The sequence below is a fragment of the Lactuca serriola genome, chromosome 5, assembly GCF_051521515.1.
Source record: "Lactuca serriola cultivar US96UC23 chromosome 5, Lser_US96UC23_V15, whole genome shotgun sequence".
Taxonomy (NCBI): Eukaryota; Viridiplantae; Streptophyta; class Magnoliopsida; order Asterales; family Asteraceae; genus Lactuca; species Lactuca serriola.
This window is the reverse complement of record NC_136412.1, coordinates 272,475,900-272,492,522: the sequence shown is the minus strand read 5'-3', so window position 1 is coordinate 272,492,522 and position 16,623 is coordinate 272,475,900. Positions and strand designations below refer to the sequence as shown.

The 16,623-nt window shown below is 33.5% G+C and overlaps 3 protein-coding genes across 3 annotated transcripts; 2 read left to right on the top strand and 1 right to left on the bottom strand.

Annotated features, from left to right (window-relative positions):
* Window positions 1-860: 860 nt before the first annotated feature.
* Window positions 861-2,709, top strand: TBL31 (trichome birefringence-like protein (DUF828)). Its single transcript, XM_079002483.1, has 5 exons — window positions 861-1,262; window positions 1,389-1,560; window positions 1,641-1,840; window positions 1,917-2,063; window positions 2,130-2,709. Exons 1-5 carry the CDS (start codon window positions 895-897, stop codon window positions 2,479-2,481), a joined length of 1,239 nt encoding a protein of 412 aa, XP_078858609.1. The 5' UTR covers window positions 861-894; the 3' UTR covers window positions 2,482-2,709.
* Window positions 2,710-4,181: 1,472 nt separating this feature from the next.
* LOC145054321 (histone-lysine N-methyltransferase, H3 lysine-79 specific-like protein) lies at window positions 4,182-6,393 on the top strand. The gene is made up of 6 exons (XM_079002481.1): window positions 4,182-4,435; window positions 4,645-5,024; window positions 5,106-5,158; window positions 5,271-5,308; window positions 5,406-5,811; window positions 5,942-6,393. Exons 1-6 carry the CDS (start codon window positions 4,419-4,421, stop codon window positions 6,131-6,133), a joined length of 1,086 nt encoding a protein of 361 aa, XP_078858607.1. The 5' UTR covers window positions 4,182-4,418; the 3' UTR covers window positions 6,134-6,393.
* Window positions 6,394-6,723: 330 nt separating this feature from the next.
* Window positions 6,724-8,533, bottom strand: LOC145054322 (multiple organellar RNA editing factor 8, chloroplastic/mitochondrial-like). Its single transcript, XM_079002482.1, has 4 exons — window positions 8,076-8,533; window positions 7,725-7,822; window positions 7,575-7,640; window positions 6,724-7,453 (listed from the first exon to the last, which is right to left on the bottom strand). The coding sequence occupies exons 1-4, from the start codon at window positions 8,438-8,440 to the stop codon at window positions 6,909-6,911; spliced, it is 1,074 nt and encodes a 357-aa protein (XP_078858608.1). The 5' UTR covers window positions 8,441-8,533; the 3' UTR covers window positions 6,724-6,908.
* Window positions 8,534-16,623: the final 8,090 nt, after the last annotated feature.

The window sequence follows — 16,623 nt, the reverse complement described above, 5'->3', positions numbered from 1 at the left end:
ACCAACCTAATTGTTCATTAACTGTCGGAGCCTGATCGCAGGACACACATTCCCTAAGACGGTTCTTGTCCAGTATTACCAAAATGGGTAAGAAACTTTGGTTTTTGTCCGTATTTAGGTAATCATATATGTTTTTTCCGTACACATTTGACCAATAAACTTGTTTGACATGTTCATAATAGGGTAATATTACTGTAATCACCGGTCATATTATCCTATTTTGAACATGTCAAACAAGTTCAATGGTCAAATGTGAACAAAAAAAATATGGTTACCTAAATATGAACAAAGACAAAAGTTCATTACCTTTCTAGGTCATTAACCCAATTCTAAATTTTCATGTTGTTTAAACTTTAAAGTGGGTTTAGAAACGAACCAATTTTAAACCGGTTTTAGGACCGGCTCCAACCCAATTTAGATCTATCTAGTTGACGTATAACACAATTAACTCGAACACAAGGCACTCAAAATTCATAAGAAAGAAATTTTAATATTTTATTGATTTCAAGAAACTGCCAAAAGCTTAGATTCATTTCTTTTTATTAGACTAATCTACACTTAATTAGACAGGCGTTGTCAAATTTCAAATAATTAAATTTGATTGGAGATTACTAAAATTAACAAGTTAACTAATCATGTTATTTATATAAATAATAGAAATCACAAGATCTTACAACCAATAAACAAATATAAAACAATGATACTTTCTTAAACAAACCTCATTAACACATACAAACACCAGACTTGAAGTCTCACTAATCACCAACCGGTTGTTGCATGAATAACTTTGTCATCTCTTGCTTCGAACCCAAGTCAACTCTCACTCGCTACCAACATAAATAAAACCTACCTTTCCTTCATTCCACTACTTCAAACACTACTCTACAAGTACAAATGACAAATTTACCCTTCCGGGCCCACTACCTATTCCCGGCTGCACTCGCATCAGTTCTATTCCTCGGGTCCCTACGGATTGTCTTGGACAATTTACAAAACAGCCACCACACCTGCGCCTTTTTCCGACCACTGAGTGGTGGTTATCGTGTCATCAGACCACCCATTCGTGTCTCCGATGAAGAAACCATAAAAGACGGCTGCAATATCTTTGAAGGGAAATGGGTTCAGGGAAACGGGTCGTACCCGCTTTACACAGAAGAAAGCTGCCCGCTTTTGGTCAAACAAGTGACCTGCCTGAAAAACGGGAGGCCAGATTCGTCATATCAGAAGTGGAAATGGCAACCCGATGGATGCAATTTACCAAGGTCAGTCAAACTCTAAACTCAAAAACAAACAGTCTTTTAGTCCACATCTATTTTACCTCTAAGAAAACAAACACCTTGAATTTAACTTCTTTGTTTTGATTTTGACAATTGATATGTTTTTGATAGGTTTAATGCTTTGAAATTGTTGGAGATTTTGAGGGACAAAAGACTCATGTTTGTAGGGGATTCTGTACAAAGAAGCATGTTTGACTCAATGGTGTGTTTGGTGCAATCTGTGATTCCTGAAGGCAAGAAGTCTCTTCGAAGAGACCCTCCAAGAAAGATTTTCAGAGCTGAGGTAATCTGTTGTAAACTTAACACATGTATCTTATGCAGTTGTTGTTGTACATTACGCAATTTCTACTGGTAATGTATTAGGAATACAATGCATCTATTGAGTTCTACTGGGCTCCATTTCTAGTCGAGTCTATTTCAGATCATGCAACGAATCATACAGTGATGAAACGGTTAGTCAGACTTGACTCCATATCTAACCATAGTAAACAATGGGAAGGAGTTGATATATTGGTCTATGAAAGCTACGTGTGGTGGATGTATAAACCCACAATCAATGCCACGTTAGTTCTTCGCCCTTCACTACCTTTTTACACGTTTTCAAGATAAAAATCAAAACTTTACTCAAAAATATTTCAGGTTTGGAGATCTAGAACATGTTGAGGAGTACAATGTAACCATAGCGTACAAAAGAGCAATGGAAACTTGGGGAAAGTGGATCGAAACAAGTATTAACTCTCATTCACAGAAAGTTTTCTTCATGACTATGTCTCCAACACACTTATGGTGAGTAATTTACGTTAGTACCCTTGGGAATGATTGATAATGAAAAGGTGAAATCGGATATTACAGGAGCTGGGAGTGGAAGAATGGAGATGATGGGAATTGTTTCGGTGAATCGGAACCTATACAAAGACCGTATTGGGGAACCGGTTCAAATCTTGATATTATGGGGATTGTTAAAGATGTTTTGGGAAAGTTGAGGGTTGATGTGAGATTATTAAATATTACCCAATTGTCGGAGTATAGGAAAGATGGTCATGCATCGGTTTATGGTGAAAGGAAAGGGAAATTGTTGACAAAAGAGCAAAGATCAGATCCGAAAAACTATGCGGATTGCATTCATTGGTGTTTACCGGGAATTCCCGACACGTGGAATGAAATTTTGTATGCGGTTTTGTTACAGGATTATCGTGTTTCTTGATATTATTTGTAGAATATAGAAAAGTTTGATTACTCTCCATGTATTTAAAAACAATTTTTGGAGAGGAAATGGGGGTTATAAATTGAAATTTTGGGAGAAAGACTGAAGGATTCAAGAACACATCTCAATCTTCATACACAAGCATCAATGGAGCTAAAGTAGTGCTAATCTCTGTAAACTTTGTTGATTTGTTCAACTAATCAAGGAGGTTTTTACTTTATGTTTTTACGTTCTTGAGCTTATTTTGTTGAACATTAGTTTATTAAACATTTGGTTCTAAGGCTGTGGCAATATATTTTACAATTAAGGGACATAAGTGTTCTTAAAACACACAATGTGTAAGTATGCAAAAGAAACTAACAAGCCACTAGATACGATGACTACTACCATTATGAACTCATAGAAAAAGCATATTGATACATATATAACTAGTGTTCAAAAGAGCAACATGCATGGTAATCAACTAATCATTCACCACAATTATAAAAAATGGTAGTTACCTAAACAAATTAACATAAGTAATCCACCATATAAGAAGAAGCGCCACCAGGTCCTCCACCACCAAAATGTGATGCAAAAGAACCCTGCATTGAGCTTTTCTGGTTCAAATTCATTACTTAGGGCTGAGCAACATCACCTGATCCTTGAACTTGGGGGGGGGGGGGGGGGGGGGTGGCAGCTGGCGGTGAAGGCATACCGCTAGGATTTACTCTTTTATTATCATCAGCAAATCCACAATTGAGTTGATGCCCATCGGATGAATCAACGAAGCCATAGCACCCTACATCAATCAACGAACGACACATCTAGGGTTGGTTTGTGAATTCGCCAGGTTGTAACCCCATTCGTAAACCCAGCAGAACGAAGCCGACTAATAGTCATTCTCCCATCAATTTGATTGCTAGCTAGGTTCCATTAAAGCCACTAATGCGCCATCTCTATACGTAACAAAACCGTAGCCTTGACTATTTCCGGTAACCTTATCGACAATCACAATGGCGTATGTAGCAAATAAAGCGCGGAGTTTGTCGGTGGTTGTTTTCCAACCAGGCTGCGTATAAATAGTTTGTGTTGGTTGAGATCATGGTCGGCGATTGATCTAACGGCGTCAAGGACGTCCGCGTGACGGATGGAAGCTGTTAAAACGATTTCAGAAAGCTGTTCTGGGTGAAAGGTTCGATGACTTATCGGAGGGATTCATTCAACTACAAAAATCCTAGTGAAGATTGTAGCGAGAATGGCAGAGTTGGTTGTTTTCTTGAATGGTGTGGGATAGGGTTTAATTTGTAAAATCCTGAAAGTAAAGGGGTCCATGTGCTATTTTGGATTTTGCATTCACGCCGGCTCATTATAACCCTTTTTAATTTTATTAAATGACAGATTTAACCTTCGAATTTAAATGACCCCACCAGTTTGCCCCTTTGTTCCCATTGTTCTTTTTCAAATTCGATCCAAGCAAATTTTCTCGCATATTAGATAGTTTTTGTTTGGCTTTTTAACGACAATTTTAAATGAACTTTCATCCTACTTGCATAAGTACCACATTTTTTACATATAGTTTTAGATTCTAGAATTAGAATGTAAATAATTACAAATGATAAAATTTCCAATCAATCAAGTTGAGGGGTGACATTAGCATAAATACAAAGTTTTGGAGTTGAAGTGCCATATCAATAAAATGCTTAAAACAGGCCAAACAGGGTACGCCTTGAGGGTTTCAGAAGAGCAGTTGCGAGGAAAAAACGTCTGGTTCTTCTCCCTATCCAGTCATATCACTAACGACTGGTTCGACATAAATTCTACCAGGTGATTCTCATCTACCGATGAATCGACGTACACATATCAGCAATTCGGTTTATCTTTGAAGCCACAAACAGTTTACTTCGTTCCTCCATTTCGATGTTTGACTACCAACTGTTCGACCATTTGTCTCAGAGATGCTGTCCTCTCCTTTGTAAGCTCATCCCCTTCTAATTACTTCATCCCAAACCACGATTCTGTTAACTCTCTATATGTATGTTTATGTGGGTACGCTCTAATTTATTGTCAATTGTATGTTACAATGTTTATAGCTTTGTTAGTCGATTACGTATCAAATTGAACACAATTAATGTGTCCTTTAAATAAGGTTATTCTACTGCTGACGATGGTTTCTTTCTTCAGGAATTTATCTGTTACTTATGCAAACAACAGTCTGGTCCCAAACACCTGTTCTTCACAATCTTTTTATCATTTTGTGACGCCGCTGGATTACACTTTATCTCCCAATTTGGTATATGTTAGTTCTTCCAGAGAAGGTCAATTACGTAGATTATTTCACTGCAATACTCATTCAAATAAGGCATCAAACTTCTTGGAATCAAGAAATCAATTTAATTCCAGCTACCTTGAAAGGGAATCTACGGCAAAAGAGACAGATTCAGATAACTTTTTTATCGAACAAAGATCAGATAAAGATAAGAACGAAATGGAAAGAAGGATGAAAATTGGATTAGCAAACAGGGGAAGGGTTCCATGGAACAAAGGCAAGAAACACACTGCAGGTAAAGAATCTTTTAGCAAATAGGATACCAAAATCCATAGAATTTGAACACTTCAATTAATTGTAAAGTTCTTTCATACAGGGACTCGTGAGTTGATCAGTCAGAGAACTAAAGAAGCTTTAAAAGACCCCAAGGTGTGAAGTCATGTAAGGGGCTGTTGGTTTAAATATATCATTTAAACATAGGTCCCACATAATTTTCTTGCATTATACTGGTCTTTCACTTATAGATGCTTGTGTTTTTCAGGTAAGAAAGAAAATGTCTGAATGTCCTCGAACTCTTAGGTATGATTATCAATTCCCATATTTAGCTATAAAGAGATCAGAATCCATAATTCCATAAAACATAGTGATTTACATATATGCATATATGTATCTGCAGTGAGGAAACTAAGGCAAAAATACGCAAAACAATTACAAAACAATGGAGAGAGCGATTGAAGATAAAAAGATCAGGTGAGAGGTTTATATCATTGTGGGCTGAAAGCATTGCAAAAGCTGCTAAAAATGGAGGACATGATCAGAAAGAACTGGATTGGGACAGCTATGAGAAGATTGAAAGAGAGATTGTTCTTCAACAGCTTCAACGTGCTGCTGACGTGGCAAAAGCAAAGGAAATGGCACAAATACGAGCTGAGAGAAGAGCAAAAGCAAAAGCTGAAAAGGTGAAGCTTACTTTAAAGAAACGGGTGGCCAAAGTAAAAGGGTTAGTGAAGAAGAAATCAAAAAAAGAAAAAGAGGAGTTGGCAGCAGCTGAAGATTTGAAACTGAAAGAGAGATTAACAAAGGTAAAAGCTTGTAATTCAACATCATTTAAATCATGAAGCTTTTTGGGATTATTTCTATGATGAGGGTATTTATGTTTTTGCACAGACAAAAGAACTTATAAGGATCTTTTTTTTTTTTGTTGGGTGACAGATTCACAGGAAAAGATCTGTAAATGAGCAGCTTAGTAGTCGAGATCAAAGAGCTTGGGAAAGACTTGACCTTGAGATTTTGAAGAGAGACATAAAGAAAGACGATATTTCTCTTGCTGATCAAATTCGTGAAGTCAAGAACAAGAAAGCAGAGATTTTGACAACTATGCCACCTAATCATTCATCTGCTTAACCTTGTGAGGGGGTAAAAAGTAAAAACACTTGTTGGATGCAGACTTTTAACTATAAACATAAGCCAGGGTGGTTGATTATTAGATCCAAGAGTATTTGTGGTGGTTACAAGACCTTTATATGCAACTTTGATGATAGTTCTGGAGGCAAATGATGTTATGTGATTCGAAGGTGAATAATGGTTTCAATTTTGATTCATAGATAATCAATTTTTAGTCTTGGATAAAGGGCTAATAACATAAAAAGCATTATATTTTGTCACTTTTATCCGTTTGATCACGAATATTAAATTGTGTTAAAAAAACCACCCATATTTTCATAAAAATCTTATCACTATGACCACTATCCATTTTTTGTTTTTCTATTTTACTCGTCCGAGGTATATATAATTATTATATATAGAGCTCAAACAAAATATTGTGATGTGAATATACCCTTATTAATTTATTATCATCAGAAAGACAGTTCTCATTTCTTAGCCAAATTCACTCTCGACTAGCTTCAAGAATTCTCAAGATTTACACATGGTTGTAACTATTTGCTCACAATGAAAATTATAATGCCACCATTTGTAATCACATAGAAGCAAGATCAACAAAACCAACCAAACTTTAGTGGTGAAAAACGCTATACATAATAAGTTAAGCAACGTGATTCTCAAAAGAAGTAAAACCAAAATAATATAACCATCTTATGAACTACTAGACTGAGAATCAACATGTCTTCTACTTAATTAAAAGAAAATTGAATTAGATTCCAATATCTATTTATATTACTCACTGATAGTTCTGTGAAATAGGCATGTCTCTTCCAGGAATACCCTCACTCTGATACGGGTTTCCACCACCTACATTTGATCCATAATTGTTTGGCCCTGGTCCAGATTGATAACCCATACCTCCGCCATTTGCTCCTCCATATCTTGGCTGCTGCTGGTAATTTTGTCCGCCCATGTTTGGTGGCGGCATCCCACCACCACCCATGTTTGGTGGTCCTCCGTTGTAACTTGGACGAGGAGGGCCCCAATTAGGCTGACCACCACCACCACCATGGTGTGGTGGTGGTGGTGGTGGTGGTGTTGGTGGTGGTCCTCCCATGCCACCACCAGCATGGGGTGGTGGTGGTCCACCAATGGACCCACCGGGTGGCAGGCGGTTGTTCTGCATGTTTTCTCTTCTCCTATCAAAGTTTCTTGACCTATCAAAGTTGCGAGGCCTATCGTTTCTTCTGTTCCTTTCATTTGCTCGAGAATTGTTTCTGATCCACTCCTCGTGATACTTTGGATCATATGGAACAGCCTTTCCATCAATAAATGGTTCCCCTATAGCATGGAAACACAAATGACAAATGCAATGAGCTTTTATTTTATAAGCATCATACACCAGGATCCATAAGAATGGCATTTGGTATCAAAATAATAAAGAGTAGATGGAATGTGATACCTCCATAATCTTTGTTTTTGACATCCAAATATGAATCAGGAAGCACCCAACGTACACCAGGTAGCTCTAACAAAAATAAAGAGAAAAGGTTAAAGAGCTTGTGTCATAAACTAGAGAATTTGACAGAAAGAAACAGCTAACTCTTATCACCTTTTATCTTATATGAGTCTTCTTCAGGCACAAGGGCTCCAAAAGCATAATAGCATCTAGTTGAAACTGAATAAATCTTCATTCTTGCTTCGTCATAGCTAGAAACACATAGTAGAATTAATCCCAGAAATCATGAATACCATATATACACAATGTCACAATCTACAGTTACTTCCTGTGAAAATTTGTAATGAAACTAATCCTATTAGTCCTATAAGGACTTAAGAACTAATATTTTCTAGCTTTATACTGAGATGGATGATATGAATAGAATTCCACTTTATCGCAGTGACATGAATAGAGATCAAACAGCCGAATTTGTAAAAAAATTGACAAAATCTAAAGCAGTACCTTCCAACGACTTTTGCTAAGGTATTGATGTAGGAGTCAATGATCTCATCTCTAGTAGGCTCGCCTTCAGGCTTGTCCACCACAACAAGCCAGTGTTCAAAATCGCACCCATCAAGAAGGATTGTCTCCTTAGGGGGACGATTAGACCAATTAGGATTCGAGTCGTTTAGAGAAGATTTGGTCAGACTCGTAGAAAAAGGACGGATCCCGGTAGCAACCAGTGAGACGTGGCGGAGATTGTTGGCAACAGCCACAAGAGGGCGGATGCGGAGAATAGAGGAGGAGGAACTGATGGTATAGAAACGAGAGATTAAGGCTTGATTAGCTGTGGAGATGAGAGAGCGAACGAGAACACGAGTCGCCATATTCAGGGTTTTTGATATAGTTCTTGGGTTTAAAACCCTAGATGTCAACCGGATAAGGGAAAAGGAGTGCCGCAGGGTTATTTATACTTTTTTATAGAATGACGAACGCACAATATAGATATAGAATCCTCTATTATAATAAATCGGTATATTTTTTGCCGGCGTCTCCTAAACCTTTCTAAGCCAAAGTGAAATACTAAATATACTCCTCACACATATTGCACGGTTGAAGATTTGATTTTTGGAATTTGAATTCCAAATCTAATGCATAAATTGGTTACTTTCCATGATAATTCTTCAAAATCTTCACCCCAAATCTCGGTCCCTTGAATCGCTCTAGATTTGGTTTCAAAATCCCTAATGCTACGTTTGGTAGGCTGTAATCTTGGAATGAATTGAATCAGTCAATATGATGGAATGAAAAAACATATGTTTGGTTGGCAACGGATAAAGAATGATTCATTCAAGAAGGAATGAAATTCCTCCAAGAAGCGCGTTTTCTATTCCATGGAACCCCCAACTTTTTTTTCATTCCTTTCTTACACGGAATGATAAGTGCCAAGTTGCCCTTCATCGATTTTATTTTCAATTCATAAAAATCTCAAGAACATCATCATTATCATCCATATCCAAACAAAATCATCGGTCCATTCAAGTTACTACAACATAATCAAGTTCTGTAAAGGAGATTTTCCATCCATCGATTTCTTATTGATACACTCTTCATCGTTTAACACTTCCAATTGACACCAATGTATTTCTTTTTTCTTCATATATTGTCTTTTATCTCTACATCACATCACAATATATATATATATATATATATATATATATATATATATATTGAGTTTGTTTTGCATACAATTGACTATTTTAAATTTGCCTCTCATCTGTTTCAGATAGAGTTTTACCGCCTATTAGGTGTCCGATGAAATGTCACTATGAATTCCTTTTGGGATTGAAGGATGATGTATAGTTGTTTTACTCAATTTTTGATTGATTTAGTCCTTTTATGCATGCTTTACTTGAAGAAATAATAAATTGGTTGAATCTAACAAGAAATGTTGAGTTTTTTATGCTTTATTATCAGTATTTGATACAATTAATCCATCATTTGTTTAAAAATGTTTACCAACTTAGTGTGTAGGAACTATTGAGAGGCATGAAGGGAACAAAACTCAAGATTTTAAAGGCTTATATAAAGAGAGAGAGAGAGAGAGAGAGAAAGAGAGAGAGAGAGAGAGAGAGAGAATAATGTCAAGAACAATCACAATTCATAACCAGATAAGGTTTGTTTGTTTCTGTACCGATTTCACCCTATCAATTTATGTTTCCTATTCTGAATTTTCTTTTAATAGATTGAGAGTTATAAGCCGAAATTATGAGGTTGCTTGATTTGGGGTCTTTTAACTTTTAGATATATAGCCTTTGCAAGTGATTTTGAAACTGCTTTAACAAGATTAAGTACTTTTTTATAAACTTAATGTTGAACAGTTTCTTTTATCTTTTGAAATGGACCTCTACAACTTTTTGGTCCCAGTTTAACCAAGGCCACATTGGACCACACATTTGAACTCTCTTAGAAGACATGGAACTTTGATTATGATCTCTGGATTCATAACTGCCTGACTGATTTTTTTTTATGTATTGTATCATGTTAGTTGTTTCTATGTTATAAATTATTATCTTTCTCCTTTTACAATGTGTATATGTTGTATTCTCTTATCGGTGTTGCTATAATAAACAAACCAATTAAAGTAAGTTTATGTTTTGCAGTCTAAGAATCTAATTATGTAAGTTCAATTTGGAAGGATGATGGTAATCAGAGTTAAGACATGTTTTTTTGTGCACAGTGTAACAATGGAAAGTAAAGGTAGACATGTTTTTGTGCATGGTGAAGGAAAGCCATTAGTGGTTCATATTGGATATGTTTTCCCTATTTGATTTGTGCATATGCATGTTTTAAACTGAAATAAATGTATACTTCAAATGAAAAATATATATTTTTCTTAATTTCCAGGAATTGTATTAATTAATGGGAAGTCCGGTGATGGTATGAATAAGGAAGAGGTTTTTGCTTTGAACATCTACATTAGCAACTCCATTCAAGGCAAAGTATTCAACAATTTCCAGTAAGCAGATGTGGCATGGATTGACAAAGACTAATGGAGTACCTATATCATCAGAGGCATAAACCAGCTGTGACTTGATTATCAAAAATTTATGTTTCTCTAATTTTTTTTCTTTAAATTTACATGTTTATCTTTTATTTGATACCATTTGGTCGAATACACGTAAAAACATGTACGCTAAGCATATAAACAAACTTAATGGAGTACAGAGCAATGTTTGTCTCATTGTCTGGCTTGAGAAATTGGTTTTATCTGTTCCACTAAAGGTATAATCCCTGAACCAATTCCTTTCTATTTAGCAACATTAATCCGCTATGTAAGTCTCCGATTGTTTTTTGTTGGATGATTCTCTTCACTTGTGACCTCATAAGCTTTAGGATTCGTATCATTTTAGAAAATCCTATTGTTTTATGATTTTTTGGTTCTTTTTTGTTGGCGTTATAATTACAACCTATTTTCATTTAGTGGCAACCTACTTTCCTTTAATTTAACGTTATAACATCATTCCATTTAAGCATTTATTTTAATTATCTTACTATCAAAATTGCATGTTAGAACTATGACTAGGAAATGAATAAAGCTAAAAGAGTAATCTTGGTTAAAATAGTTAACTTTTGAACTAAAAGTTCATATAACTTTTTATTAGTTTGATTTAAGTTAAGAAGGTGGCAGAACACCATATGATCCTTTTAATTCATTATGCTTTATGTTTTACTATAAATTGAGAATAAATTTATAACCTTAATAGTATATCTTTTTTTTAAAAAGAAAAAACATTATTAATAATAAACAAAATAAGAACAAAGAACCATAATTAAAGTACTGATCCAAGGTAAACGAATTACTAAATATATCCTTATTATATCTAACTTTACATAAATGGCCCCTGCAATTTCAAATTTAACCTAATCATTTTTTCTTCCTAATAATTATTAAAAAGGAATTGAAAAATCATGGAGGTTTCAAATGTATATAGTGCAAGTAAAAATGTCTTTTTTATAAGTTTACTAGACGAATGCCCGCACGTTGCGTGGAAAGACCTATAGAGTTGACATCTTTACAAATATATTTTTTTTTATAACAATAACGTTGTTGTTAAATTTGATATAATAATGTGTATACTAGATTGATATAATATATTGATTATTTTGAATTATATGATAATATATACATCTATTATAACTGAATAATCTCAACCATTTGAATGACTTTTACCGGCGAGTTACTCATGGATAGGATGGAAGCATGCATGCGTGGATCTTATTGGGATCTCTCCTCTAGTTGGTTTGGGGAGCTGGGATTTCACAGCACGACATGCCGCTTTGAAAGTCGTTGCGTGTAAAGTGGTAAAGCACGAGAATGCATGTATAGAAAATCAACATGTGATTGTACCTTTTGCATTCGATACATTTGGTTTTCTCGCACTAGAGGCGATGGAGCTCCTTAACAGAGTCCAACGGGTCATGCATTCTAATGTCATATATCCTAGATCCACAAATGTTATTTTCAAAAGAATTGGTTTTGTCATCCAGAAAGGGCTAGCGGTGCAGTTTGTTGCCCGTTTGTCTTTAATCGATATGTATTGATCTATATGTTTCTAATAAAATATATGGTTTAATGTTATTTATAGTTGTTGTTATTGTTAATTGATTTTTTAAAATTTATTTGTTTAACGTTTTAGTTTCTATTATTATAATTAATTAAAACATTAAATATTGTTTTTTAATTTTAAAGGTAACAATATAATCATTTATATATAATGATTTTTAACTATTGTTATTATAAGTTATTTTAAGCTACTTATTTGAAAAACATTTAACGATTATAAAAATATCTTTAGGAAATAGTTTAGTTAAATTGAGATTACAATTTAGTTTTTTTGCATTTAACACTATAATTTATCACTTTTAACTATTCACAAAATATTTATTAGGTTTTTTAAGTGGAACTGAAAGTTATATTTAAGTTGACATTGTAACTTTATATTTAAATTAACAATTTAAGTAGATATTTTTTCCAAACTGTTTAAAAGTTGTAGCTTTAAACTGATAATGGCTTACATACAATAACATAAATCTAATAAATTAAGTATAACGAAGTTTTTTAGCCCGCGCCTTGCGGCGGGAGTTTATATAATATTTTTTACGATAATATAATATGTTATTTTGATATTAAGTTTCATACTATTTATGAGATTTTTTATAATGTTGGGTGAAAATGTATAATGGAATCATTTGGGTTATGTTATGTGTTTGCCACAACTTGATTCTCTTAAAACAAAAGCACGCAACACTAAACACATCAAATTTATACATTCAAAAAACAAAGATATTTAACTTTCAAAATACCTTTAAAATATCGTTAAACCAATGCTCGTGAATGGCCATATTCCTTGTCTACGACTTTCTAAATAATATGAAATAATAACATTAACATCCAAAATAGCTAGAATATTTGTTCCACCCTTCAACTTTGCTCCGGTATATTTTTGGGCTTCACATATGGAAAAAAAATAATTAAAAACTAAGTGAAATGAAAGTAAGATGCAATTTAAAATTAATGTGTGAGAGGAGGGGGTTGTTATCCTTGATGTTTATGTTTTCCTTCTATATCCTTAAGCAGTATCATTTTTTCAAATATTTTTTATTTACCATTACATACAAATACATTTACCGTATTTTATCTCAAGACTTTTATAAAAATATGTTTAATCGAGTTGTGCATACGATCATTAATAACAACACAGGTTTTTATTAATTTGTTTATTATAGTATTCAGTTTCATTGTTCCTATTAACAAACAGTGTTATTTTTATTATATGTTTATTAAATGCAACGACATTTTCATTATTTATTTATAGCATTGCACTTTCATTTCTCATCAGCTCTTGCCAAAATAATGACATTATAATGCTATGAATGGATAGTTTTTGAAAGTACATTGTTGTAATATTGTATTTAATAAACAAATAATTTAAAGTACATTTCTTAAGGGTAAGCAAAAACCGAACTGTAAACCCAAAAAACCGAAAAAACAGCATAAACCGAAACCGAAATGAAAACTGACGGTGCGGTTTTTAGTTTTGTAAAAACCCAAAATGTTCGGTGCGGTGCGGTTTCTAGTCTTGCAAAAACCGCAAAAAAACCGAACCGCACCGAATATATATATATATATATATATATATATATATATATATATATATATATATACACTAGTTTATAACCCGTGGGAACTACGGTTATAAAATTAATTAAACTTCAATAGTTAAAATTTAAAATTATTAATAATTTATTTTAAATAAATTATTAATTAAGATGTTTTTTAGTTATATAAAATTATAATCATTGATTTAAATAAATATGTAAAATTATATCACTTTATAATTTGTATTAATTTTATTTTAATTTTTATTCTAATGTTGTTAATTTAATGTAATTAGAATGAGAAATTTAAAATTTGAAATTTGAAATGGAGAATCAATATGTTGACAATTGGTATGTATTAATTATAAGACATAATAAGGTGAAACATGGCAAAAGAAAAATAAAATTTGCATTAATTATGAGGCTTAATATGGTGACACTTGTCAAAAGGAGATTAAAAACTACTCTTTTATTAGAATAGGAAGATATATATATATATATATATATATATATATATATATATATATATATATATATATATATATTAAGTGTTGATATTTGTAAGAACGAAGAACTCATGAAAATTAAAATTTCTATAAATATAAATATATATCTTATTAGAGAATGATTGTATATTTTTAAGCATACATATACTGATATTTACAAGAGCAAATAATGTTATTATATTTTTTAACATTTTAATATTAAGAATACTAGTGATGATAGTATCATTTTTATGAATACATTAATTGCTATTATAGTATATACCTGTGAAACAAATATTATATTTAATTCGTATTATATTCAAGCATTAGAAACATTTTGGATGAGTGGTTATGTTATTTGATTTCAAACCAGGAGGTGGTGTTATTGGTTCATCTCCAATATATCATTTGGGCTTTTTTTCAGCCTTATAAGAGTATCCCTCATCGCATTTGAGATAAAACCTTCATCATTTTCACATTTCATATAAGAGAGTCAAGCCTATGGCTTTTAACTCACATCTTTGAGGAGTCGCAGATTGATGGGGATGAAAAATTTGGCGCTCCTCATCTCTACATAAAGTTTCTCAAAAAATGATTAAGACTTCTCATCCGAGTCAAAGTAAGTCGTTGAGTTACATGAGTTTTAGTAAAAAGGCAAAACAAAAACCAAATAAAAAAAACTGACAAAAAAACGCAAAGAAAAAACCAAATCGTAAAAAACCGAAAAAAAACCCTGCAAAAACCGAACCGCATAAAAACCGAACGGTGCGGTTTCTAAACTTCAAAAAACCTAAGATGCGGTCTTCTGTTCGGTTTTGACCAAAAATCGCACCGAACCGCACCATACTCACCCCTAACATTTCTATTTCTTACATTTAGATCTTAAAGATGGTTAATGTCATTTAATAAACAAATCGTCAAAAGGTTTTTATCCCCTTCATACAAATTTTGATCCACAGGGTCCTTTAAATTTTCACCCATAGGCTCACTCTTGGGTTCTGTATTTGCTTTATCTTCTCATCCTTATCTTCTTAGATTATTTAATTTTACCTTTGTCTTCAATCTTTTCCATCTCTTAAATTCCCTCTATTTCCTCTCTTTTTCACTCACATCTTTGGTTGCTTCACTCACATGGGAACCTTCTTCAGGGAAAGTTGTTGGAGATAGAGTGGCTGGTGGATTGAAGGTGGCAAGTGGGTAACTGAGGAAGAAACAGGGCCGCAAAAACTAAAGTTAAGTAATAAAGATTGTAATTACTTGATCAAATGCTTCTACTTCAACTATATGGCAAGCAAACTACAACTTAAGAATCAAAATAAGAAAATGTGCACCACGAAACCGAAAAAAAAAAATTTGTCCAACCAGTTGTAGAATCTTATATCATAAAGATCAAAAGATAATATGAAAATAATCAAGTAGATAAATCCAATTTCCTTATTTTCAATAACTAAATACAACTTTTAGGAATTAAAACTATTTTTTAAACAATATACATAATAGCAAAGTGATTGTTAAAAATAAACAGAATTTTGAGGTTCTTACGTCAGAATCCACTTTTGTTGGCCTAGCTTCTCCACCACAAATGTATCCCCGAATTATTGGGTTCTGCAAATACCAATGATAACACCAAGGAAGCCTTGGTTAACAAAGCTCTGTTCAAATTACAATACATGAGTTAAAACTAAACAAAAAAAAGTTGATGATGAGAAATACTCAAATGCCCACCAAATGTTGATGTTTCAAATAGATTTTCCCCAAATTAAAACGTATAACCAATCAATATATATATATATATATATATATATATATATATATAGAGAGAGAGAGAGAGAGAGAATACCAAATATTGCTCCAAGTTCTCTAGACGTTCCCTCCTCTTCCTAAATCATTTTCTGTTTAAAACAAAAACCTTAAGTCGTTTCCTGTTTAAAAACAAAAATCATGAACATATTTTCTTAATATGTTTCTTTTCTACAAGTGGGGGTTGGACTGAAAGAAAGAGCGGTGATGCGTGTGTGGTTGCTTCAGGGTTTTCAGCAATGATGAATGTTGGGCAACACCAACAATCAGTCTTCAAGAACAATGTAAGAGCAGAGCTTTGATTTTAAATAGGAGAAGTTTTCAAGCATTGTATAAAAAAGAAACGAGAGAAAAGAATAAGGGGTAGCGAGCTTGCATTGGTTGATCGTTACCAGAGATGTGTTCTACTGGTCGGTGATGGTGTAGTTTGTCGGTGTTCAGAACTACAGATGGAAGATAGAGAGGGTGAAAGAGAGCCTGGTGTAGAGAGATTCTTTATTATCATACTAATGCTCGCGATCGGTAAGAACATGTCTTGTTCATGAACATTCGTAGACTTTGGCTTATTTACCCGCTTGATCCTATAACTCCCGATGTCTGGACTCACCAGACCCACCGCGCCA